The 27,253-nt window shown below is 35.7% G+C and overlaps 3 protein-coding genes across 6 annotated transcripts; all 3 read right to left on the reverse strand.

Moving 5' to 3' along the window:
* Positions 1-7,871: 7,871 nt before the first annotated feature.
* Positions 7,872-13,195, reverse strand: LOC113700408 (protein RKD5). 4 transcript variants are annotated; one of them, XR_011818082.1, is made up of 6 exons: positions 12,967-13,195; positions 12,482-12,740; positions 11,198-11,430; positions 9,088-9,305; positions 8,758-8,989; positions 8,286-8,422 (listed from the first exon to the last, which is right to left on the reverse strand). XR_011818082.1 is itself a non-coding variant. In XM_027220845.2 (5 exons), the coding sequence occupies exons 1-5, from the start codon at positions 13,031-13,033 to the stop codon at positions 8,210-8,212; spliced, it is 990 nt and encodes a 329-aa protein (XP_027076646.1). In that variant the 5' UTR covers positions 13,034-13,195; the 3' UTR covers positions 7,872-8,209. The 4 variants fall into 4 exon arrangements, 1 of the variants encoding a protein (XP_027076646.1); XR_011818083.1 differs by having other exon boundaries at positions 8,292-8,422; positions 8,734-8,973; XR_011818081.1 differs by having other exon boundaries at positions 8,292-8,422; positions 8,734-8,989.
* Positions 13,196-16,306: 3,111 nt separating this feature from the next.
* LOC113702093 (rab escort protein 1-like) lies at positions 16,307-20,123 on the reverse strand. Its single transcript, XM_027223078.2, has 9 exons — positions 19,369-20,123; positions 18,737-18,859; positions 18,314-18,413; positions 17,959-17,997; positions 17,599-17,845; positions 17,446-17,521; positions 17,125-17,326; positions 16,862-16,942; positions 16,307-16,730 (listed from the first exon to the last, which is right to left on the reverse strand). Exons 1-9 carry the CDS (start codon positions 20,061-20,063, stop codon positions 16,632-16,634), a joined length of 1,662 nt encoding a protein of 553 aa, XP_027078879.1. The 5' UTR covers positions 20,064-20,123; the 3' UTR covers positions 16,307-16,631.
* Positions 20,124-20,599: 476 nt separating this feature from the next.
* Positions 20,600-27,093, reverse strand: LOC113701638 (rab escort protein 1). Its single transcript, XM_072059983.1, is given in 9 exon segments — positions 20,600-20,947; positions 21,070-21,150; positions 21,334-21,534; positions 21,836-21,911; positions 22,003-22,224; positions 22,343-22,381; positions 23,552-23,787; positions 23,790-24,351; positions 26,987-27,093. Coding segments are annotated over 5 exon segments (1,044 nt in total). The 3' UTR covers positions 20,600-20,947; positions 21,070-21,150; positions 21,334-21,534; positions 21,836-21,911; positions 22,003-22,124.
* Positions 27,094-27,253: the final 160 nt, after the last annotated feature.

Raw genomic sequence — 27,253 nt, forward strand, 5'->3', positions numbered from 1 at the left:
GAGTCATGTGCGCCAAAAAATGGGCTTGGACCTTTTGGGCACTCGGGTCTTAGTTGAGATTTTCATGATTACATATTTTTTTCTCCACAAACAAAAAGTTATACAAGTTGTAATACAGTTAATTTAAACAATGATGTTACATATGAAGTGACATAAATACATTTAAGTAGAAAGATATCTTTTTTAAAAAAGTTCAAATATATCTAAGATAACATGGAACCCATAATAAATTTACAAAAATTAAAAGATAAAACTGAAATTTGAATCTATTAAATTGATGAATTATTAAAGTACTAAAATCCTAATATATTGAGCATATTCTGCATTAAATAATAAGTCAGCAGCATATCACTTATTTGTCCCGAGTAAAATTTTAAGTTATATTTTTTATTATCAAATACGTTTGAACATATTAAAATCTAAATTCGTTAAATTTAAATATTGAATTTAGTTATCAAACAGGATTAGTCATTCACACCGTATTAGTAAAACATAACAATCGAAAATCTGAAATTTCAAATTTTAAATTATATATATCACCAAGAACTCTGGTCTAATCTAAATCAAAAGGTATGACAAATAAACTAATAACCGGATTTTGAGTAGTGGAGGTTGATAGTAACTTGAATGAGAAGTATAAAATGATTAAGTGAATCTTGAACATTTGAATGTGTGAAAATGATAGGACATTACGCGCACCTTCCTTAATGGTCAGAAGGATGTTAAGCAATGAGGAGGAGGAGTAATGATTTGTCAAGGAGGTTTGACAGTTAAAAAACTGTGAAATGATTTATGCGTTGAGAGAGACTAAAATGATTTATTGAGGAGGTTTGGTAGGTTAAAAAACACTTAAACTATGGGAGAAAAAAACAGTTGTTGACATGATTATTAAAGATTTTTGTTCAATGAGACTTCACCAGACGAGAAGCGTAAGAAGGATCTGACTAGAAAGTCATTCGGACTTGATGGAAAAACTAATGTCGAATGAAGCAAAGAGTTGACTGTAAACAAATATTTATTAGTTTGAAAGGCTTGTTGAATTAATTCTTTTAGAATTATGGATTTCAACAAGAGGAGATTTCAGGTAATCGACAAAAACGCAAGAATTTAAAAGGCGAATTAGTCATAGAGAAGTAAGCATTTACATCTTGATAGTATACAAAGATTTTATAGTTTCTCCTGAAAACCATAATCTCAAGTTTTCTACCGTTTGTAGACATATATTTATAGCATTTCAACTTCTATTTTTTCCTCTTCTCAAACTTGGAAGACTGCGAACAGATTGAGGGCCAAACAAAATCAACCTCATGTCTAGAGAACAAAGCGACATTTCTAATCTTTTTTTTATTTTAAAATACGGGTGAAAGATTTCAAATCGAAAACTTCTCACTTATACTTCTTCCTCCCTCTGTACCACCTAATTCATCTCTCTCCCCACAACATTTTTAATCCTAATCCAACCTTAAACTCTTGTAATCATCTGCCCTTCTTCTTCCACTCACGCAACTCCCTCCTATGAGCTTGTTCCACGACATATATGTGTTGGAAGGACAAATTCTGTCAACTCAAGGCGAGGCTTTAAAAAGAAAAAAAAAAGTCAAAAAGAGGATGCAATATTTTCTTCAGTCAAAGCCTAACTTCAGTGACAAAATTATTTCTAGAAAGCTAGTATAAATTTTTATACCAAACTCTGCATGATTTTTCTATCTCTCCCTGCTAATACTAATTTAAAATGGAAAATTTTCAATCAAAAAAACAGATGACTAAGAGTATATGTGTCAACGGGTCGGATTCGAGTCAGAATTGAAAATTTCGGACCCGTTTTTATGTAGCAGACCCCCACCCAACCAGTATACCCGACGAGTCTCGACCTTATAGTCCAGAAACCGGGTCTGATAGGTCCCGAGTCGGGTCCAAGTCTACCCAAAAAGAAAAGATCCAAATTTAAACATTCCAAAATTAAATCCAAGACCAATCTCCAAACTTAAACAAATTAAATTACAAAGCTAAATCACAAATAATTCGCAATATTCAATCCAAAACTAATCACAAATCAATCTATAAATTGGGGCTCTAAATTATTATACATTCATTATGCTCCTCAATGATTTAAAAATTATTGCCGATTTGATCCCCAAATTTATTCATAATTTAACACATTACTCTTGTTCTAATCATTTTGTATTTTAATTGGTATTCATTTGATCACTTATACCTAGTTATATCTTGAATCCTTAATCAATGATTTAAGGAACAAATAAAAATTGATTAATTTAAACTAGAATACACCTTAGACTGTAAAATGATTAGTTATAATTTACAAATTTATAATTTACAATGATTAGTAATAAGTGACATTAGTTACAAACTTATAATTTACAATAATTAGTGATAAGTTACTAAGTTACAAACTTATAATTTATTTCAAATAAAAATACAACTTACTTACTTACTTATGTTGTTGTGTAGTTGTATACACAATGTCACTTATTTGCTTATAAATTACAAATTATGTAATGCATTACACTTACATTTATTCTTATTTCTTATATAACTTTTTTGGAAAAATTTGCAAATGACTTAATTGCTTTTAATAGTGAAAACCAATATACTAATATGTTGATGTGCAATTCATATGCATTCACTTAGACTGTTTAGTTGTCTTGTCTATGCTTAAATCCTTGAAATTAGTGAATAGAGAATATGAATTTTCATATTAAATATGTAATGTAATTTTAGAGCACACCAATACTTGTAAGTTATAAGTTACGCATTCAAATATTCAATAATTCAAACATGAATGATGTACCAAACTACCAATATCTAAATTCTAATTATATTTATTATTTAATATTTAGTATTATACCTATACTTATTAATTATTATCTAATTTTAGTCATGTATAAAATGATAAGTATTATAGTCATGTTATGTATTGTTATATATTTGTATTATTATAGTCATATAACAATTAACAAATACTAAAATAGTATAATGTACATCATTATATATTATTATTATCATAAGTACATGATAATACCATATACTAACTATTATTAATAGCATTTACCTATATATTATATAATTTTATAAATTAATTTGATATTCGAACGCGGTAATACGTATTCTATTTCATTTTATCGAATTTAAATTCGAAATCGATTATTAACAAATTCATAATTTCATTACCTATTTCATACCATATTAGAATTCGATAAATTTACTAAATACCGCTTTTGTACCAAATTACCAAATATACTATTTTAAATTACCAAATTGAATTTGAACTCAAGTATGAATTCGGTTTCGTACCGAATTTGCTCACCCCTACCTTAACTAGGTGGAATTGCCATGAAAATTGAAATTGTTTTCCTTGAATCTTCCATTAGATGAGAAAAGAAAGTGGCGTAGTACGCAGTAGAATATACTCCAAAACGATGTTGACTCGAGTGTGGAAGCACGATGCGTCCTACGTGTGGGCGCTTGTTTGGTTATTCGGGCATTTGCAGTTTAAGTGAAGTACGGTACAGTTATTTCGGCCGGCTTTTTATATGCGGATCAGAAATGCTTCCTTATTTGGATATTTCATCTCTCTGTCTCAATTGAGGGTTGGTGGTACGAAAAAGGACGATGACTAGTTCGTAATTTTTTTTTTTTTTTTTTTTGCGCAGTAGGGCATCTGGGTCCATGGACTGGTAATACCGTACGGCCCAACTAATCCTACTGCGGGCTGGGAGAGGCCTGCCCCAAGCGTCACCAGCCTGAATAATGCGGGGACTCGATCCCTGGACGTGGCTCTCCCCCAACTGGGACTACAACCACGGAACCGAACCCGAAGGGCTATGACTAGTTCGTAATTAAAGTCAATTTTGTGAATGAATACTGTTCTCATGTAGCTGAATTTTGGAAACATCATTATTATTTCCACTGATGCATTTCTTGCTTGTATTCTCCATTTTTTTCCCCATAATAAAGGAATATTTTGAGATAAAAAGTTAAAACAAATTTTGATGATCAAAGAAACAACTGCCGAAAAATTGCAACAACAAGCTTTTCGCTTTTTTTTTTTTTGGCTATAAATAAAATAGTGTAAAAAGATTATTCCGAGCATCTTATATATACCTAAAAAGACCAAAAAGTGAAAGTATTCTCTTATGAAAGTCATTAGGGCACACCAAGAATGAGGTCGGGGTTCAATTATTACTCATCCCAAGTTGTGAAAATTTTTAACCTGAAAATCTAAAACTTTTGCAGGCAAATTAATCTGGAAATCATCTTTCATCAAAAGAGCATGGAATAGAGAAACCCAAAATTAAATTGAACCTTGTAATTTTCTTGAAATAAAAACTATCAATAGGTGGGCTTGTCTCGTTCTTTTAAGTTGTTAGGAACGAGAACGAGCAGTGTATCATTTTCTCATAAATCTCAATATACTTAAAAGCTTAAGCGAGTCTTAATAATCCAAGTTCACTAACCAAACAATGCCTAAATCCATGTGAAATTATTCCATGACGGGATATTTTTTCAATCGAGTAAAAGAACCATTAAATTATCTTCATCCAATCTATTGCCGGGTCGAGAGAATTGCCACGGTTATAACACGTAATGAAAGCCATTGAAAGTGACAATTAGAAGACTTTGGTTAGATGCATCTTCCCTGTTTCTTCCTGCCGAGACTCGCATGCATGGAGATGGAGCCCCCTCCTTCACTCGTTTTCCAAGACCGGCGGGACTTTGTTGAATTTCTGGTCAATTGGATCCATCCTTTTCGTGATATGAATGGATAGAAAGTCTCTTTTTTCCTTCCAAAAAAAAAAAAAAAGATCCATCCTTTTCCAAGTCTAATAGTATAACGAAAAAGCTTACATTCCTTTGTCCCTACTTTTCCCAATCATGATTCATGAACTAAGCTGTAGTGTTATTCATTCATGAAAGCATATATATAAATGTCGCAACGGAATTCATGAACTCTACCGACCAGCTGCCATGTTCCAGACTACTCAGCTGTTATCCACTTTCTACATACGTGATTCGTGAAACACTGCACCAGTTCCCCTCGTGTGGCTTCTTTTAGATTCATCTGGATTGGGTGCGTAATGAATCCATATAATTTAATGATGATTTAATTCTCTTCGGTTTCTCATGACTCTCTGTTAGGTCATCTCCTAGAATAAGTTCATGCCCCTTTAAAAAAATAAAATAAAATGCTGTGCCAGGAGTTGGAATTTGACCTAAAGTGGGGATGTTGCTTGCTCCACAACCAACAGGGAGCCAGTTCTATTGGTCTATGTATTGTCTCTAGCACTACATCTTTCTTGCACTCTTGGCCAATGATAAGCACTTTTAATTCCTTCCTTCCTTCCTTCCTTACTTCCTGTGACCAAAAAAGGGGGGAAACGAGAAAAAGAAGCAAGCTGTGGTTGGTGAAAGAACACCTATTTTCTTGAAGGATTTAGCACAAGTACTAGTTAATTGGGCTCGACCTTTGATTGCTCGTTGGTTAACAAAATATTCAACCATAACCAGCAGAAGTTCCAAGTTTATATAATCAATCACCAAGGGCAACTCCTTAGAGCTACAAGCTCAAGTACAAGCTCAAGTGTGTTTTACAAGCTCAAGTGTGTTTTATATATATATATATATATATATATTTAAAGTTGTATTTAGTGTGTGCGTGATACTGCTAGAATCGAAAGTCTATTTTAGTTATTAAATCTAATTTCATTTGTATTTCCTGAATTACTAACCGGAAAATACTCAATTACGTGCACAAGCTTCGGTTGTTTATTGGAATTTGTTGATCATATACTCTACTCTCCATAAATATTAATGCAAAACGTCGTGATTATGAATTATGAATAATTCATTGGTCAAATAAATGACCGGCAATGTATCATTGTCAATTGACTAAGGCAGCATATGACCACTGACGAGGAGACCCAGTTAAACTAAGGGCCTGTTTGGCAAACAACTTTTTAGCCAAGTTTATCTGTTATAAGTTTTTTAATAACTTTAGTTACAGTAACTTTAAAAACTTTTCAAAGTTTTTAAATTATATATTTCAAAATATCCAAAAATTTATGCACTTTAAAAATTTTTCCTATAATTTCTACAGTAAGCTACAGTAAAATTTTAGACAAACATCCAAAAAATTTATTTGCCAAATGGGGCCTAAACTGAAGGTTGAAATATATTTTCCAGTGTGCTCCAGTGTTATGTCGCCAACATTAACTGCTGTCGTCAGCACAAGTGACGCTATCCTTTCCTTTGCTACCATTAGTTTTATTTTTCACCAAAAATTTAGTTGTATTAAAAAGGACAATTAGTTTTAAAATGAATCTATTGACTTCTAAAATGAAACTCCAATCTCCCTTCTTTGACCGTTGCCTGGGAAGCTGCCGGAAGAGGTGCCACTGGATTTTTGGTTAGAGGAATTGGACAGCAATTTCCAGGGAAAGAACACTACAAATATTTGTTGTTGTTTTTTTTTTTTTTTTAAATTCCCTTTTGGCTGCATAAGAACAGTAGAAATTCTGAAATTCATGCTATATTGGAAATGGCATCATTACGGTTAAATTATCTACTATTTGATCCACATGCCTTATGGGACGAATTAGACTCGATCCATTCAATTATGAAAATAACAGTTGGAGAAGTAACTGCCATAAAAATTTACAGGACAGTTTGCAATTTGCCTTATTTATTTATTGATAAATAAAAGTTTGATGCATTCGACTCCGATCACTATCAAGGATTAGTACATACTCATGAACTCATAAGTCGTAAGTCGTTTATAAAGGTTCTTACAGACTACTCATTAATACAGTTGTTATATTAGCAGAATTCGAACAAAATCGTCCTTAAACACAGCTCTCATATCAACAGCGAAATTCGAACACACACTACCTTTTTAAGCGGCCTTGTCTTTAATAATTAAGCCACCTTGTATTGATGCCCCTATTCCCAACTTTGGCCAGCACATAAGATAAGTATTAATACAGTTGTTACATTAGCAGAATTCGAACAAGATCGTCCTTGAACACAGCTCTCATATCAACAGCGAAATTCGAACACACACTACCTTTTTAAGCGGCCTTGTCTTTAATAATTAAGCCACACAACACAATCCCCCAATACACACAACAACCCAAGCCCACAACAAAGGGAGAGCCAAAGGTCCTTTGATTCTTTTTGCCAGATTTGGCCGGCCCAATTAAAGTGAAGCGAATGTTCATTCATTCATTCATTCTTCACACGACAAATTGTGTTCTGCAACAACTCATTCCATCGATCATATTTTCCGTTTCTCCAACTAATAATCGATAATGGCAGATTCCTAATGTTTGATCTTAGACATGATTTTGACAAGTTATAGTATTTGATGAAAGAAATCAAACAAAATATGACACAAAGTGCAACCTTCGTTGGAAAAGACCCCGCCCACTTTATACTGCTGAAACTGAAAAACCTATATCTCTTTTATCTATCTCGTGTTTTAGAGTAATGAAGTTTTGTAAAATAGCACGTTTTTAATAATAATTTTATTTTTAGTACACAAAACTGTCTATTAAAATCACTATATACATTTTCTTTTTTTTTTTCATTTACTTGTACAAGTATTTAAAACACTTTTTTATCACCTTTTTTTTTTTTTTATCTTTCCTATCATTAAAAGTGTTATAGTAATTGCCCTATACAATTTTTCCAAACACACTCAGCCTGTTTTGGATAATATTCCAATAAATATACAATCTCATTACACCACCTATTCCAATAAATACACAATCTCACTACACCACCTAGCTAAAGGTTTAGAGTAACAAACTTGCTTAATGTACATACAAGTATATGTATTAGAAAAAAGGTAAATATTGGGACAGAAAAGTGCAAACATTATATAAACCTTCAGCAAGTTGTCATCCATAACCTGCAAACAAGCCAATTCTCTCTTTCTGTATGGCCACATCTACATTGAGAACTTATAAATCACAGAAAATCATCCAACGAAGAGACAAAAAGGCAAATTTGGCGAATCATATAGGAACAAGATCATCAACTATATTCCAAAATGATCAAACTCTAAGATGGAATAAAAGTTTAAGTTAAGTTGAACCTTAGTATCAAAAAGCAGGGCATATGGTGAGAGATATTTTTACAGTTTCCATATGATGATTCCTTGTTGCTTTAATCCCTAATTGTATTTCATGCTCTAAAGCAAGGATAATGTTCGAGATTGGTTTTCAAGAGCTCTAGCCCTATGCCTTCTCTTAAAGATATCTTGCCTGAACTTTTTGGTTTCCCACTGTATGTCCAAGAAGGGCTTCTTCTCTATGCTTTCTTTTTCACTTTCTATCATTCGCTGCCTTTTTGCCACTGCCATTGCTGCAGCTTCATCCTCCTCCAGCTGCCTTTTCACCTCTCCCTGCAGATAATAACCATAGCTACCATTAATCATTCTACACGCGCACATGCAGTGCCACATGCAACCCTGAATTCATAATTGATTAGGTTGTTTGTATCTTTCAATACGATAAACTCTATTGACAGAAGTCCAAAAGTACCTGTAAAGACTGATTGTATGTGATTTCATTTTCCCAACCTTAAAAGCATTCACATAATTATTTTCAAATGCAACTTGAACCAAAAGTACTACCAAGGCAACAAACCCTTGGTAGGATAAATGCATTTGGGAAGCATAATGTGAATCATGATATGTATTGCACCTACGCTAACCTGCTCAAAAAGTGTTTAAAATACCAAAAAATCTGTGTTAATCAAGATTGTCCATTGTCTACTTCATTCTTCACTTTATACTAGACAGATTTGGTCTAGATCCTGAGGAATTTGTGGCTGCTTAGTCTCGACTCGCAAAAGACAGGGAGTTAGGCCAGACAATCCCCAAAGCACTCCAAACCTCTCACAGTTTCATTAGAATCCATTTGCAAGAAGGTGACTTCTGAAAATTGGAGTAGACTGCTGAAAGAAAGATCTATAAATATGGAAGAATTCTAATCAAATTACTTAGATCATTCCTAAATGAATGTAAACGCAACCGAAGATAACATTAACAAACAGAGGATCATAAACCTGGAGGTCCTGAATCAGACTATCAAGGGATTTGATCTTTCGATGTGGCCAACGAGGAATACCAAATTCTCTGCACTTCTTCTTGAGTACTGTAAGACCAACTTTAAGATTCTTTGAAGCTTCAATAATTGGAAGATCAAAGTACTTGGCAAGATCTTCCAATGCAAGTCTTGCTATATCTTTGGTTGCAGCCCTCTTTTGCTTCTTCTCTACTACACCTGCAATCTTCCATCTATTTATAAACCAGTAGACATTAACAGAAAACAAATTCCCACATGGAAAAACATTTAAAACTTATATCCAGTTATCTTCTATCGTTCTGGTGAAAATGGTAAAAGAAACCTTCAAGACAGACTTGTTTTCCAACATGCAAACTTTCTCAACTGGTCTACAGGTTTACATATATGCTGACACCATTTGCCTGTGATTAAGATCAAAATTGAGTTCTAGCTCTCATCCTGAAACCTTGCTAATAGCAACCTTCTTAGAACTCGTGACTTGAGCTCCTTCGGAATTATATCTCAACCATGAATATTATAAGGAAGTTAGGATTTTCCAGAATTTCAGTTTAGCAGGTTCGTTTGTGAAAAGAAATTGGATGATATGGAGTTCATGCCAAAGCATTCCAAAGAGGCGATAGAAGTTAGAATTCATTTCTGTCAACTCCTTCAGAGTTCTTATGTGTATCACATTCTGTAGAGGACCACAACTTCAATCGGATACCATTTAGAACAGATGTAGATGGAAAAAAATCTCTGACACCCTCCTTCAGCTTATTTTGGCGCATTAAGAAGGATAGTAATGCAAAGCAAAAATGTCTACATCCGACCATTTTCTCAATAGATAAACCATCACCTTTTATAATTCTTGGAGCTTGTCAAACCTCTTCTTTTCCATTCCATGGGTTTTAGAAGAAATTGATTTCTTTGAATAGTAAGAGACGTGTTTTTCTTAGTAGCATGAACATCAATTACAAAGCTCTAGTGACAGCTGATACTTGGACAAGTATGATTTTGTGTAACTTTTTGAAAGTGGAAAACAGATGTGCTACTTGCTAATACAAGTTATTCTTTTTTATCCTAAAACAGCTCATAAAGAATTGATTGGGTTTAATATAACAACCCTAAAAGCCTTTTCGCCAAATGACGAACCACAATGTGTGTCATTCCCATTCCTTCTCATGACACCATAGTCCAAATGAGAATGAAAGTGTAGCTTTCTAAGATGTAATTGGTTATATAGTTGAAGTAAAATATATGTAATTGGTTATATAGTTGAAGTAAAATAAACATTAAATCATTGAAATACGAGAGGTAAGTATTTTAAGAGAATTCCTTTCTTCATGCCTAAATGTCAAGAATCACATTTACAACAAACGACCGTGTGAAAATTTCAAGTCTCTAGTTCAAAGACCACCTGTCCACCACAAATGAGTGAGGGGTACCTAAAAACTATATTAAGCATAACATTTGTTTTTTAGGGTACATAAGTATATTGTTAAGGAAAAGGGTGGTGGGAGAGAGACAGGTAGGATGCTCAGCTTCAGGTTTTGGAGGACAACATTGATCATACACCTTAGACATTCTCTTTTCTTTTCAGAGACCACAGAAGTCGAGCGGCTCAGATAGTTGCATTTTGGTACATATTCATAGTATATATAATGACCACAATTCATGTATACTTGCGTTTTAAGTGTCACTCTCCATCTAAGGAAAGTAAGTCATTGTGATCTGAATTTATCTATTTCATTTAATATGTCAAGGCCACGTACTTTAGAAGCACACTTCCCACGTGGACAAGGCGTTCGGCTTCAATTCTGTGGATCACTGACGCAACAAGGAAAAACCAATGAAAACACTTCACTACGTCAGTCGTATTAGTGACCTCTACTAATCTACCCCACCCTTGAACTTTTTCCGTTTTCCTTGCGTAATGATAAACTTTATTCGTTTGTCATAGCAAATAAGTATATTCTGCGTTCACATAATACACATGGACTTTACTTCAGAATCACCGAAGACAAGCTTCCAAACTCACTGATCATCTTTTGTCATGGAGAAAGAAAATGACTTTCTCTTATTCATTTAAATAAAGAGTTTTGAAGTTTAACCTGCTGCATTCTGGTTATTCTCTTCATTATCAGATCCAGAACACGGAAGTGAGTTAAGATCCAACACAGGCACATGCTGAGCCCTTTGAGTAAGATGACCAACATCACTGTGAATTTCCTCTCCTTCCTTAGGTAAAACTTTTGATGGATCTCCACATTCTATTTTGTGTCCCAATTTGAAGATCATTTGAAGATCATTTGACAAGGACGGGATTGATGCCAGCTTAGGGTTTCTACATGACAATGGGCAGCAACAAAGCAAGTTAAAATGACCTTTAATGAAAGCAAGATAACAACTATCAAACTTGAGTGCAGAAGAAATCATTGTGTCTTTGGGAAGACATCAACGTCATGCTAACCTGAATTTGAATTTCTAACCCGTCTTGACTCTTGAAGAGTAAGCATATCACAATACATCATGATGTTTGATGTAATTGTCAGACAATTACAGAGCAGAAATCACTTCCACAAGGAGTAGGCCTTAGCCAAAAGTTAAATACTAGAGCTTAATTTGTGAATGTTCAACAAAAATTCAATTGTTAAATGGGAGAAGCTTCAATGACGTAGATGGAGATGTTTTGATTGGGGCCAAAGACAACTTTTAAGGCTCTTAGAATACGACTGGTGCCACAAATCAATACCAATTCTGGTTTATCGCCCACTAGTATCCTTTCAGAATCATCATGTAAAAGAAGCATTAATAACATGAAAGTTGAATTTTGAAGAATTCGTCCTGAAACAATCTTGAAAATAATTTTGTCATCAACTCTTATACATTCAAGCCATATCACTGGTGAAATGGATGAGGTATAGAAGAATCAAGTTCCAAGATATGGAACAACTTGGTGGATGTACCCTATATTTTCTTAGAAATACAAACACCTTAATCAATCAATTTAGCAAGTATACAGTAAATGTTCAGCCAGCTCACAAGGTTATGGAGCCATAAATGACATCAACAAGTTTTCCTACTGAATAAATCAGCCTTTTAGTTTCACTGTCTGCCTTTTACAGGAACAAACGTAAGGGGAAAAATGTGCATTTTTACCATGTTCAGTCACCCCTGTTGCTATTTTTCTCAATGTTAGTTTCATCAATTCATTAAATTTCTGAAGTCCCACATCCAAGAACCATTGCTAACAGCAGCGAATTGCACAGCGGGTCAAAATAAACAGTTCTTGTAAAATATAAATAATCAGAAAATTAATTAGACTTAATCAGGGATAAATATTATTAACAAAGAAAAAAATATAGGAGATGGAGAACTCAGTAAATTTGTGATACCTAGTAATTGACAAATCCTCCGGAATCATTTCCAGATTAGGCTGCTTGTCTAAGTCCATGTTAAACACATAAATGCAATCCCAAACACCATTAGCCATCCCTGCAAAATGTGCTGAGACATCAAATTTCTGCAGGGTGAAAACTTTGCCAAGGAACTTCATCTCCTCATATTCAAGATTCTCAAGAAACAGATACTCCCTCTCTACGACCTCCTCTGCCCCTCCCTCCAATTGGTACACATGAATACTCCTGATCAGCTCTGAGAGAAAAGTTCAAAATTTTCAAATAAAAAAGAAAAAGAAAAACATACATGCAACATGAAAAAGTTGGCAAACATATTTTATCTGCATATTTAAGGATATCCCAAATGGAATTTTTTTTTTTTTTAGTTAATCATGCAAAACAATTCAGAACCAATGAAATTGAATAACCGATGAAATCGAATAAAGAAAAAAAAATAAAGAGTGAAAATGAAAAAGACTAACCTTTGTGAATGCGGTTTCGAAAGACAACAAGTGCTTTGAGAGGCGGGGATGCTTGGAGTGAAGCCATGGAGAAGAGAGTGGGGAAGTGATATTAGTAACTGTTTTGGGAGAAATGAGAGAACAGAGAAGAAAAGAAAAAGATGAAGTAGTAGTAGTAGAAGAAGAAGAAGAGGAAGAGGCTTAAAGAGTTAAGAAGAGGCTTGCATGAGCCTCAGTTGTCACTTCCAAGAGGACAGAGAGAAGCAGAGTGGAGAAAGGTAGTCAACATATTTATTGCAACCTTTTTTCTTCTTTTTTTTTTTTTTCTGTGTGCTGTATTTTGTTTTCTTTTCTAACCTCTTTTGTCCCTTGGTGCAATGAAGGCATGGCATTGAAAGCTGATGAAGAGCTCATCTTTAAAACTACTTACTACCAAACACTGAATTTCACTGGATTTTGATCCCTTTTTACCCGTCTTTGCAAAGATTTTTCCCTTTTCGAGACTAAGGATACGAGTGAGGAGTATCTACTGCCTAATGCACAGAGTCAGGTTTTGATAAATGTGTGTCTGTGTGTTGTGCCGCCGCCCGCGCGGGGAGGGGGGGGGGGGGGGGGAGCTATTTGATTTTATTTATGGAACGTCTATAATAACATAAATCACAAGCAAAAATGTAGTTATCTTTTAATTTATCTAAAATACCCTTATTCAATGTAGGTTGTTATTAGTATAAATTACCTTATTTAATATAGATTGTTATTGAATATAACCTACCCTATTTAATGTAAAATGAGGATTGATTTTTTCTTGACCATCAATTCAAATTCTCATAAACTATTAATTCAAGTTCCCATGAATAATTAATATAAAGTTGTACTCTGTTTAATGTAAGAGTATTTTAGAAAAATAGTAATTTAAATTTATTTTTCCAACAAAGTTAATTTCTTTTTCTTAAATTGTGTGAAAAAAAAACTAGAACTATCAAAATGGGACAGAGGGAATAACATAAGCCACTAGCATATTACATTCAACTGGAACGTCTAAAAAGGATAATTAGCAGTACATTAATGAAATAGAAAAAAAATTAATTAAATACTAGAGCATTTATTAGTCAAAAAGCATATGGTAAAGATTTAATTTAGTCATGTATCCGTAACCTTATTTTTGGTGGAGGTTTCTTATGGTACGAAAGATGTGATTTCGAGAGTCATAATCACATATACAAATTTAAATTATGAGATTTTAAATAATTATTACATAATTGTCTATCTAATAAGAGGTGAATATGCCATCATTATTCTTGAGAGATTCAACATGTAATACCTGTCTACGTTAGTAATTTTCCCAGGAACGTTGGGAACTAATATCGAATTTCCTTTCCCACAAGTTGTAGTAGTTCAATAATGCATTTAAAGGCTTGCGGCTTTATGAGATTACTGCCTTCTCTAACAACGACGACCTTTAAAGGCGTGTTCTTGCACTAGTTTCCAGATTCTCATGCCTTGAAACCGTCTCTTGAAAGCTGCACTATTCCCAAATGTAAATTCTGAAGGCGCAGACTCTGGCCTCTAAGTATCGAGAGTCTTGATAGATTTGCCAACAAAGGCGTGCTTTCTCCGCTTCCCGCCTTTTTTTATTGAACTTTTCCCTGTTCGAAGGAAGGTTTTATCCAAGACCAAGTGTTAAATATTTCTTCATTCTGTTCCTCGGTCGAATTAATCCTCTTCATGTTTAGAGTAGAAAATGAACATCTCTGAAGATGTTCACATTTTCCTTTTTTTTTATTTAAAAAAAAACTGGCGTTGTTTGCATTTGCTTCCCTTTTGAGATGTGGATAGGCACGATGCTCTATCTGAAAAGATATCTAAATCAACGCAAATTCTTTATGTGTTATCGAGTAAAATTTTTATATTATCTAAAACCAATTAGTGGTGAGGAAACAAATGTCCAAGAGGGCAAAATCGATGCTTTTCTAATGTTCAAATGACTATCAACATTTTGCCGAATTCGGCAAAATATAGATAGATAGGAACACCCAATCCATTGTTTGGATAGGGTATTATTTGAAATAATTACTGTAGCACTTTTTGTGATGTGATGTATGTAAGATAAAAAGATGGTTGGAAATATAAAAAAGTGAATTGAAAAATGTGTTTATAATGCAAACGAAATATTATTTGGGATAAGTTAACTATTTTAGTAGATTATTAAATGGTTCTTGTAGAATGTGAATGAAAAAGAAAAGCTCAACTTCCCAAATGTGCATAGAGGAGTCCTAATCCCATCATTGACTTGAAAGATCGTAAAGATGAAAAATGACCCCTTGCACCAATGCACCAGCTTCAAAATCAGAACTTTTTAGCAGTTTCAGTTCTCCTATTACTGCCCTGTTTGGCACGTGAATTTTTTGCCAAGTTTGTCTGTTACAAGTTTTTTAAAAACTTTAGTTATAGTAATCTCAAAAAAATTTTAAAATTTTTAAACTATACACTTCAAAATATTTAAAAATTTATACACTTCAAAAAATTATTTTAAAACTTTTACAATAAGTTATAGTAAAATTTTAAGCAAACATCCAAAAAACTCACTTGCCTAACGGGGTGGTTTTCAAGGCTCGAAGGGCAGGGTCTGTTTCCTGGAAGTATTGTCCTTCCAATCCAAACAAATGGAAGATCATAAAGTCCTGGCCCAATAATCAAGAGCCTGGAACCAAAATGCCTAAGAGGGCTTTCTCACAAGCCAGTTCCAGACTTGCACGCAACATCACGGGGTTAGACCTTCCACTGTTGGTGCTGGATTAAATTTGACAGTCCGATGAGCAATCCTCTGCGCCTCTCATTATCAATTTTCTTTGTATTTGGTCAACAAGCGAACTCTTTTCTTTTGGGTCAATTCCAGTAATTTTCCCCTTGAATGTCTAATTAAATCAATTCACCTCAAATTTCTCAATCAGCTACTGCAGAGCCCAATTTCAGGCTAAATTTGAACATGTTCAGTTGACCATTTTCACGAGACAGTTTGGATAGCTGTTATTTGGTGCATCACATTTTCAATTTTCAACGCACTTTTTTATCTCACGTACATCATATCATAGAAAATGATATAATAATTATTTCAAATAATCTCAAATCCAAACACAAGTGTTGATACACTCGAATACTAGGCTACATTGTGTGCAGTGCGTAGCGAAACGTTTAGGCAGAAATGTCATCTCAATTATTATCGTACGTATCTTTTTTGTTCTGCCAAACTAGAAATGCGTTAAAATTTGATCGAGCCATTTGCTTCATTATACAAGAGACTAAAAATGGGCAGGTTGGGACTCACCTGCGCTAAGAATGAAGCCAGGTGACAAACTGCAAGAAAAAGGAAAACAAAATCATTGGCATTAAAGATGAAACCGTCCAATAGTACAAGTATAGATATAACTCCACAACTCAGGTGATTCAAATACGATGCCATACAAGATGTACATCAGGGGGACTTTTATCATCTCCCAGCTCCAACTAAGCGGGAAAGGACAAAATTTCGATAAGTAAAAGAACAAAACGGAGCAAAAATTACAACATTATGGTGCTTATCCTCCGGAGACGAGCATCAAAAATTACCCCGGGTAAACTAGGGAGGGAAGATCTTTGGTTTTTGTTTTCTCAGGATCCTCATTCTCGCTAGAAAAAGATCAAAACACCTAGGAGTCTAATTGCTCAAACGCGCCATCTTCTGCAACCTCAATGGATGAGGTCGCCTCTGGAAAAAATTCTTCGTTGGGATACATCTTGTGAAAAAGCTGCCATTAACAACACAAGTGTCCTACTTCAGTAAACATGTTAATGAGCAAAAGAAAGAATTCATCTTTAAGTGTCAAGATAGAAATATTAAAATGGCAGTTTTTCTAAATCTAAATAGAGCATCTTATACCTTAGTCGTAGCATCTAGAAGGTTGTTGTATTGTAGATTCCCATCAGGCATAAAGGTTGAACTCACACAACCAAATGCACCCTACAAATTACAAACAAATAAGGGCCATTTGCTCAAGAACTTAATGCACATTCTCAATCAAAATAATATAGGGATATGGAAACCAACAGAGAAGAACTGGAAAAACAAATGACAAATACTTCCAAGCATAACCATTAACACAATGAGAATCTCAACGAGTAGCATAGGAACAAAATACCAACCATTGTGAGCTCCTGTATATAAACTGTACTCCACAGTAAACTGGGTTTCAATCCTAACACTGTATTTTCACCATGAGAATCAGTAGAGTTTTCCTCGGGTTTCCCAGAAATAGGAATTGAAAACAAAGCATTCATTGCTTCATTTACTATCTTCTTCCCTTGTCCAACATCTTCGCATAGAGTCGATAGGTAAACAACAAACCTGAACCAGGGAAGGAAGAGCATCAATCAGTGCATTGCACTCAAAATCTCTGAAAGACTCATTAGAGGGCAAGGTAACCATGCAAGGGCTAAGTGAGACAAATTTATTCGGTAACTTACATGCCAGAGGGACAAGCAGCAACATTGCTACTCAATTGGAAAACTCGGACGGATGTCATCTGCTCTGCAAACAAAGCTGGAGACAGAAAGTTAAATGTAAGCTAGTTAACTAAAATCAAAAACAAGAAATGACAAGATAAATGCAGAACTCACATCGAGGGGGAAAGAACACCAGACAATTTGCAACATCCAGTTTTAGGGAACTTTTTGTGATGCATATTCCCCTAACCACCTTTACTTTTTCATCTAGCAGGCCAAAATCATGGCCACCATCTGGCTCAGGATACAAGTAAGAAGGAGCGAAACCTGATGGAAGAATGAATGAGGGATCAAGGATCAGCTTATGGCTGAATAATTCTTGACCAGAAAGCAACTTAACACCCTTATAATTCCCAACTTCCTGCAAAATGATGAATACAAATTCATACCTTTCTCATCATTTTTTAGACAACTATATATTCCAACAGGGGAAAAATATCAATTACCCAAAAATAACATAAAATTCAATTAGACCTTATCTGCTAGTAGACCAACCACAGGCATTCGCAGGACCTGCATGAAAATTTTGAAACTTGAGGTGAGCGTGGGATTTCAACAAAATAATAAGAACTCTATAAAACTCACAGCAATTAAGCCCTGAAACAGAATAGATTTAAATAAAAATAAAAAGTACAGAATGAAGTAGGATAAGAATAGTAGATACACTTTGGGAAATCTTTCTCCTGTCATTACGTTTTCTCTTCCTAAACTGATCTATTCTTTTCCCTTCCACTTTTGGTGACGAAAACCAAATAAAAAGAAATCTAGCACAAAATAAGCAAACCAGAGTTGCTCAAAAAATATGTTTAATCTATCAGGCAGTACTTACATGGATAGAACCTTTAACGGCAGCACGACGGCAAAATGCTTGTAGAAGTTCTCCTTGCCCGTAGAGTGGATATATCATGGCACCAGGTGCATTAGGAAACCTAAAAGCATAATACGAGCACAAAGCACCCATTAATGTGAACCTTAAGGAGCGCACAGAATCAGCACATAATATCTCTATTCTTGGTTGACAAGAAAAGAAAACTAGTTGCAATAAAAAGTTGAGACAACTTTGCTTCAAGACAGAAGCCAATCATTGCACCTAGCATTGTGGTAAATTCATACGATTAATCTTGATAAAGTAGAGGATGCTTATTGAAGTCAATGTCCTGTAAGCTCTCCACCTCCAATATTTCAACATGAAAGAATCTGTTCCTATCACCATATATAAGAAATGTCAAGCAAACAGGGTACACGAAATAACCTGCCTCCAGATTTATGATAGAGTATTAAAAGATCGATTCCGTCTTTCGTCTCGAGGACGTCCTTGCAGACTTCCAAGTTGTCTTGTTCATAATGTGCCATCGAAATTGCATACAAAATAATCCTAGACAAGCAGAAAGGTTGTGTAAAACATATGCTAGAAATGCAACTCAACTTTAAGTGAAGTGGGAAAATAAAAAGGGGAAGGAAAAGGCCTGGCAGAAAAAAAGAACAAAGATATAATTTAAGAACTTTTGAGCATTACAAAATGCAAAAAGGCATCAATAGTTACCACAGGAGGATCAAGCATAATCAGATCACGTAATAACAGCTTTTTAACAAATGGATCCAAGCATATGTCCAATCATTTCCAAATGAAGCTTATGAAAAACCAATATAACACACTCAAAGTTAAATCCTTTCCGGATCACAATTAGAACCAAAACAGCAACAAAAAGAAAAGGACAAAATTCCAGGATATAAGAAATGCAAATTAAAATTCAAGTTGGATTCGTAACTAGCCTAATATTTCGTAAGCATATGAAAGCATAATGAAAGTGTAAATAAACAAAGCGCTCTCACTAACAGAGAGAAAGAGCAAGTGCAAGAGCAAAAGGCGAATCGGATCAGTACGATTTTAGCTTCTGCGACAACCCAATCTTCCGGCTCAAAAACTCCACAAATGGACTCTTTAAATCTTCCTCAGAAATTTTCTTGCTTTCCTCGTCACTCCCATCACCAAAATGATCCTGAACAAGCTTGAAGAACCTCATCAACTGATTCTTCTCTGTAAAGCTCAAGCTCTTATCCTTGAATATGGCACTTCGCGAATCTGGTACATTCCGCAAATTCCCCTCCTCACCCTCACAAATAAAGCTAGCATCTACACTCTTGAACTCCATGCAGTGATTAATCTCCGTTTTCAAAATCAAGTCGATCATCTTATCGGCACAGAACAAGACCCTAGGCCCTGCTAAATCGAGGTTGAATTGGTTTGACTGCTGGAGAATTTCGGGGGAAAACACGCTAGTTTCGATGGAGGAGTAGACAGGGCTAGTGGTGAGGGGAAGAACGTTGAATTCGCCGGAGGAGCTGGGTTGGGTTTCGGGAGCGGAGGGTAGGGAGTGGGTCTGGAGGAATTCGGTGAAGTCGTGGAGATGTAGAGAGGCGAAGTGGCTGCCGTAGTAAGGGTTGGGGTCGAGGTGGAGGACGGTTTTGCCGGAGCTGGACGCAGCGGCGGCAAGGATGGATTCCGGGAGGCCTGTGCCGATGACGATTAGATCGAAGTTGGCGGGTTCTATAGGAGGATACGACATCGCTTCGTCCATGACAAAGGAGGGAAAAAATTTTATCACCAAACTAGCGAAGCGCCAGACTTTATGACTTTATTCCCTGGCATTTCTTTTTCTCTTTTTTTTTTTTTACTTGTGAATCAATTTTTCTTTTCCGCATATCATATATTTCTTTTATCCATCCTTCCATAAAAACATAAATCTGGATACTATTTTGTTTTGTTCCTTCTCCAATATAATTCTATCATTTAGTTTCTTTTTATTTTTTTTGTTCACACAAAATTATCTTCTTTGCTTTTATCTTCTTTTTGCTCCTAATCATTTCATCCGAAAATATACTTCATTCTTTTACATCTAAGAAAATTTTCCGAGGAGAATAGTGTATCCACAATTCGGGTACAGAATATTTTACTCTCATACCATCGGCAATCTTGCATCTAGTGACTAGTTTCCTTTTAGTGGAGATTTTTCTATGGCGATTCTTAAGACGGAAGCATTCCAGTTAGGAGTAAGGGCCGTAAACTTGCTTTATAGACCCTGTGAAATACTTCTCAAAAGTGAATAACTGGAAGTTGATTCAATTTGAGCTTTGTTGCTGCTTTCATTTGTTGTGAAGCAGTTATGTTGTACTTGTTGGAAGCACACGCTGTTCAGAGAAATGTAGATAGTAGTGTGTACTAATGTTAGTTCAACCGCGCTGCAGCAAAAGCGAAAAAATTCAACTGAACTTACACAACATTTAGCTTTTGATGTATTATAGAATTGGTTAGATCCCCAGTGTTTTATATTTGTTGTTTCCTCTGAATCCTCACTCGAGCAAAAATCCCAACACTTTCGCTCGGATGCACCATCTTCTATGACCTCATTCGATGAGGTTTCCTTTGAACGAATTCTTCATCACGATACATGCTCTGAAATAGCTGCCATGAAAAGTACAAAAGTCCCCATCGCAGTGAGAGTCTTAACATGCAACAGAAAAGGTGTCGAGATTGGCGAATAATACCAAGACAATTTTCGTTAAACTAACTAAAATATCATCTACCTTTTCTGATGCATCTACAAGATTGTTGTGTTGAAAATTTCCGTCAGGCGTAGAGGCTGAAATAACACCATCAAATACACCCTAAAAACCAAACAGAAATAAGGGCGATCAGCTGGAGAAGTCAGTGCATATATCAGACCAGGAAAAAAAAGACATGGAAACAAAGGGGAAAAATGTGAGAAACAAATGAATAGAGTAATTAGTTGCCAAAGTAAAGATGCGATGATTCAAAAAGTAAAAGAAGGAAAGCAGTAAGACACAAACCACAGTTTGCTCTTGTATATACACAGTACTCCAAAGCAAAGTGGGTTTTACTTTCACTACTGTATTGCACTCTGATGATCCTCAGAATCTTCCTCAGAGTTTCCAGAAACAGGAACAGAAAACAAATCATTTATGGCTGTAGTTAGTAATTCTTTCCCTTGAGCTGCATCTTCACAAATTGTTGATACATAAACGACAAACCTGTAGCATGGGAGCAACAAAACGAGATCAAATTTGACTCCACAGAGCAGAAACCTAGTTAAACCAACTTTCAAGATTCAAAAGGCTGAAGACTGATGAGACAAAATTTGTCATTAGGAATCTTTGCCCGACAGCCTAAACCATATTTTGGCACCTATTCAATGTGTCTTAGAAGATGAGTTGTAGAAAATCTTAATTGCATGTCATTTCTCTCTTTCTTTCCTTTCTTAATGGACACTGTGATTGGGCTTTTCATTTTCCCCCTTCATAAAATCAACAAACTAATGCACGAGTAGCTTACATGCCAGAAGGACAAACATTCATATCACTGCTCAAATGGAGGACTCGGATTGATGTCAGCCGCTCCGGGAACAAAGCTAGACACAGAAAGTTTGGTCATAACTACCATACAAAACCAAAGACACGTTAAAGGAAAAAAAAAAGAAAAAGATTGAATGCAGGGCAGACCTTGAGGGGGATATAGCAGCAGACAATTTGCTATATCTGGTTTTAAGGAACTTGCTGTGATGCATACTCCCCTAAGTACCTTGTCTTTGGCATCCTGCGGCCTAGAATCATGATTATAGGAGCTAATCCTGAGGGAAGATTAAACGAAGGAGCAAGGATGAGCTGGTGGCTGAATAATTCTTGACCACAAACCAACTTAACACCCTTATAATCCCCAACAACCTAAAATATAGGCAAAATGACAGATATAAGCACCTGTAGTTCTTATAACCAGATATGTTTACTGCAAAATCCAGAAGAGAAAAATAAAATACAACAAAAACAAGAAACTTGGTCAAACCTTGTCTGTAAGTAGACCAACCACAGACATCCCTTGACCCTGTTTGAACAATTGCAAACATAAGATAAGCATAAGGGTTCAACAAAATAACAAGCAATCCTCTAGATGACTCATAGAAATTCTGCCCATCAGCAAATTGGATTAAGAAAACAGAACAAACAAGAAATAATGGGAGTAGATGATATTTCTTCTCCGACAGTGATGTTTGTCTTTGCCTAGTTATCTTCCCTTTTCCCTTGTACATGGGGTAGACCATAGCCCAAACCAAAAAACTTAAGCTAACTGGTAACCGAAAAAATCCACCACAAATAAAAATGTAGCACAAGTCATCAACTAGAGTTGTCTAGATGAAATACTTAGCGTAAGTTTTAGCACTTACATCAAGACAATCCTTGTCAGCAGCATGAGCACGACAGAAAAATGCTAGAAGTGGAATTATGCCTTGCCGGCAAGGTGGATATATCATGCCACCAGGTGCATTAGGAAACCTTTACAAACGTTGATAGTACTATGACATGCCTTAAGTATCAACTTTCAAAATTGGAAAAGGAAAATATAAAATAAAAGTACTAAAACATAGGGCTTTCGTATCTATTGACAAGACAAGAACAATAAATGACAATTTTGCTTCAAGACAGAAGCTAATTACCAACAGATAACAGTGCCAAATTGATAGACAAATTAATCTCAAACAAATTCTGCTTGCGTGTAGATTAATTGGATATGAAAAGAACTGCATTTTACTGAGGAATCAATATATCAAATGTATATTAAACAGGGGAATGGATCTGTTCTAATATGGACATGCATCATGTATGTACAACAGTAAAAACATGCAAGAAACGAGGTAAAAAATATCCTGGCAACTGATGAATGACAAAGCATTAAGCGATCTATTCCATCTTTTGTTTTAAGAATGTATTTACAGTCTTCCACATTGTCTTGGTCATAATCTGCCATGGCAATTGCATACAGAATAATCCTAAACAGGTGAAAGAAACTGAAGTAAAAAATGCTGAATGCAGGTAAAATCAAAAGTTAAATAACTCAACAACAGTAGTGATTATAAAGATATGAAATTCTGAACTAACTGAGCAAAACATGAGCTACAGAGTATAAGTTTTAGCTTTGAGAAACCTAATTATTTTGTTATTCTTGAACATAATCTATAAAGAAAAGAGCAAGGGCTAAATGGGTATCAGTTTGTACGATTTTAGCTCCGAAAACGGACTCTCTAAGTCCTCCTCTGGAATTTTCCTATCTTCTTCGTCATTCCCATGTCCAAAATGCCCCTGAACCAGCTTGTAGAACCTCATCAGCTGATTCTTCTCTGCAAAAGTCAAGCTATTATCTATAAATATGGCGCTCCGCGAATAAGGCACAACATTCCACAAATTTTTACCGCCATCTTCATCAGTCCTACATATGAAGCTCGCATCCATTCCAGGCAATTGAACCTAATGAACTCGTCTATATCCACATTTAAAATCCTATCAGTTTTCAAAATCAATTCCATCATAGGATCAGCACAGAATAAAACCCTAGGCCCCGCTAAATCAACGCTGAATAGTCCATAATTGTCAATAATTTCTGGGGAATATACGCTAATTTCGACAGAGGAGTACATGGGGCGAGTGGTCAGAGGAAGGACGTTGAATTCGCCGGAGGAGGATCCGGGTTTGAGTTCGGGCTGCGGGCATGATTTTGAGTGGGTGTGGAGAAAATCAGTGAAGTCTTGCAGAGGGAGAGAGGCGAAGTGGCCACCGAAGAAAGGGTAATGGTCGACGATGAGGACGGTTTTGCCGGCGAGGGATGCCACGCAGGCGAGTATGGATTCTTCGAGGCCGGAACCGATCACAATTAAGTCGAAATTGGTAGGTTGGATGGAGGAAGGAAATTTTTGGGAAATCTGTTGAAAATTGCCGGGAAGGGGGAGGAGACCGTTAACTTGGGACGTTAAGGAAGATGTTGGATTTTGGAGGGAAAGTGTATATAAGTTAGGACTGGTTCTACACGACTACATGTGATATTATTGGATTACGAATCTCAGGGCATGTTTTGTTTGGTTAGGATTTTACAAAAACTAATTAGAATTAGTCAAAACCTATTTACAAAAAAAACTTTTTAGTAAATTATGAATTTTAGATTTTTTGACTTTTAAAAAATCTAAAATCTATCTACAAAAAAATCTAAATAAAAAAGAACATCAAGGGAAAAAAACTAATTATCCAATATCAAAATATATAGTTTGGTGAAATAATTGATTAAGAACAAGCGTTCCAATATCAAAATCAAGTAAAATAATCAACGGAAAACAAGCACTCTAATAGAGAAATTGGAAAAAGTATGCTCTATCTCATGAATTCTGATTTTTACCACCAAGGGAAAAAATATTCATGCAACCTTTCACTTTAACCTTATTTTATCTAAGGAGATAGCACAACTTTCATTCTATTTGCAATTATGCTAATTTAATTACTTTGTGCATATCATCTTTTTTTTTTTTTTTTTGGTCAATTGTCATCCCTACTCCTACTCCTACTCTATCTACGGGGAAGGCTCAACTGAGTCTATGGGGATCGATGGGACAAAACCACCACCGGACCAGACAGGTGTGTAGTGCACCCGTCTGGATTTGAAGCAGAGCCACAGGAGTGGCATTTTGTGCATATCATCATACTAGATACTACTAGAAAAGCCGTTCTTGACGAGAATATTAACTTTTTTTATATATATAAAATTCAAGATCTCTTAATTATTCATGCAACCTTTCACTTTAACCTTATTTTATCTAAGGAGATAGCACAACTTTCATTCTATTTGCAATTATGCTAATTTAATTACTTTGTGCATATCATCTTCTTTTTTTTTTTGTCAATTGTCATTCCTACTCCTACTCCTACTCTATCTACGGGGGAGGCTCAACTGAGTCTATGGGGATCGATGGGGACAAAACCACCACCGGACCAGACAGGTGTGTAGTGCACCCGTCTGGATTTGAAGCAGAGCCACAGGAGTGGCATTTTGTGCATATCATCATACTAGATACTACCAGAAAAGCCGTTCTTGACGAGAATATTAACTTTTTTTATATATATAAAATTCAAGATCTCTTAATTACAATTTTCCCCACTTCACCGCTTCGCGCATAACGTTTAGATTGTTTTCTTTTAAGCCAACGTCTACACTGCCTATGCGACGAATTGAGTGGAGGAAGCCATTTGCGTTAAGTTGATTGTGCTTCTCGCATAGACTTTTAGGCATCGGATATAGACTTGAGGAAGCAAAAGGACCTTTGGGAAATCTAGTGAACTTGGACTTGTTCTGTTTAAAATTTAAGTACTGGCAAACCCGTCTTAAAGGACCTCGTGGACTGCCTGAACCTTTGCAAACTCTTTGGTAGAAAGATTGCGATGAGGAAGACTTCCCAGTTCCGTCCTCCCATCCCAATCAATAATATATTTCCATTGGACGACAAACGACGACGTCTCTTTCGCTGAACTGACCCAAAAGCTTACGCTTTCACATCTTCTATTCGCTCCTGACGGATAAAGCTACCATTTAATTCTGATTCTATACTTACGATATCAATTTTGAAAAACAAATAAGTTTTTTTTTTACTACACGTCGACAGAAGAAACCTCATATTCTTTCTGTCATTGCTAAACCTAAACTCATCAACTTTTAAGTACGCTTTATAGATAAAATTGTGGTTCTTTCACAATTCCAAGGAAGATTATGGGAAATTCCTGAAATCGACGCTAGGTACGCTATTATATTCTCTTCCTAATTTTTCCTCATGCACACATCGCGCTACTGATCAGGTGTAAGCCTATGTTATTTTTTCACTGTCAGGGGTTTAGCATTCAAATCCTATAACCAGGAAATTGGATGTGAGAAAGGTGCGAGGAGGAGGGATGGAAAAGTATATAATAATAATAATAAAGTATGAGCCCATCCAAGGCCTCTACCAGCTCACAATAAATTGACACGTCTGTATCATAAGCTCACCGGGTGGGTGGAATTCCGGAAGATTTGACCGAAAAGAATGAATACAGAATCTCTTTATTATTAACAGTACAATGTGGCCAAAGTCAAGCAAGTAAAACAACCGAAGTTATATCTTTTGCTCCTCGCAGGAAAGAACACAACAAAGTCGCTGGACTGCCATCTATGAAAATTCAAATGTCGATGCTTACACTCAGGTGCGTGCCAACGAGAAAAGGGCCAAAGGGATCTTCTGACCAAAGGAGGCGGTAAGCTGCGGCTACTCGAATGATTTCACAAACTCTCTGATTACACCGCATCAGGTCAGGTCACATAGTTTAAACAGTTCAACGATGAAAAATTGAAACCAGGTTTAATGTGTTGTGTGACATACGCGTTAAATCAAAGCCCTCTTTTTCCTTCAAAAAAAAAAAAATTTAATCAAAGCCCCCCAAATAAAGTAGTACGACGACGACGCCTATAAATATATCCAGCATCAGCATTCACAGACGGTGCTAAACTAGGTGCCATTCTCTTTCTTTTCTTTTGCCTTCCGTTTGCAAGATTGCTCTGTCTTTTGATCAAATTCTTTCAATGGGTTCGTTTTTTTGAAGTCTTCGTAACCCAATGGCCGATCAAAACACCGGAACTTACTACCGGCAACTGTTCACAAGCTTCTCAGAAAACTTTATGGCTGCCTGGCGCAACATTTCCGACTTTCTCTCTGAATTTGAGCTCCCCGCAGCCATTTTCCCTAATGACATCTTCGTATCCACTATGACGGCTATCCTTGCACTTCTGCAGCTGAAATATCACCAGGACGGCTCAATAAATCCGTTTGAATCGCACCCCATAATTTCCGCGCTTGCCATTACTAGTTTGCTGCTATATGGCTTAGCATACAGCGCTGAAGTCAGGTTTTCA

This window comes from Coffea arabica, chromosome 7e (assembly GCF_036785885.1).
Source record: "Coffea arabica cultivar ET-39 chromosome 7e, Coffea Arabica ET-39 HiFi, whole genome shotgun sequence".
NCBI classification, from domain to species: domain Eukaryota; kingdom Viridiplantae; phylum Streptophyta; class Magnoliopsida; order Gentianales; family Rubiaceae; genus Coffea; species Coffea arabica.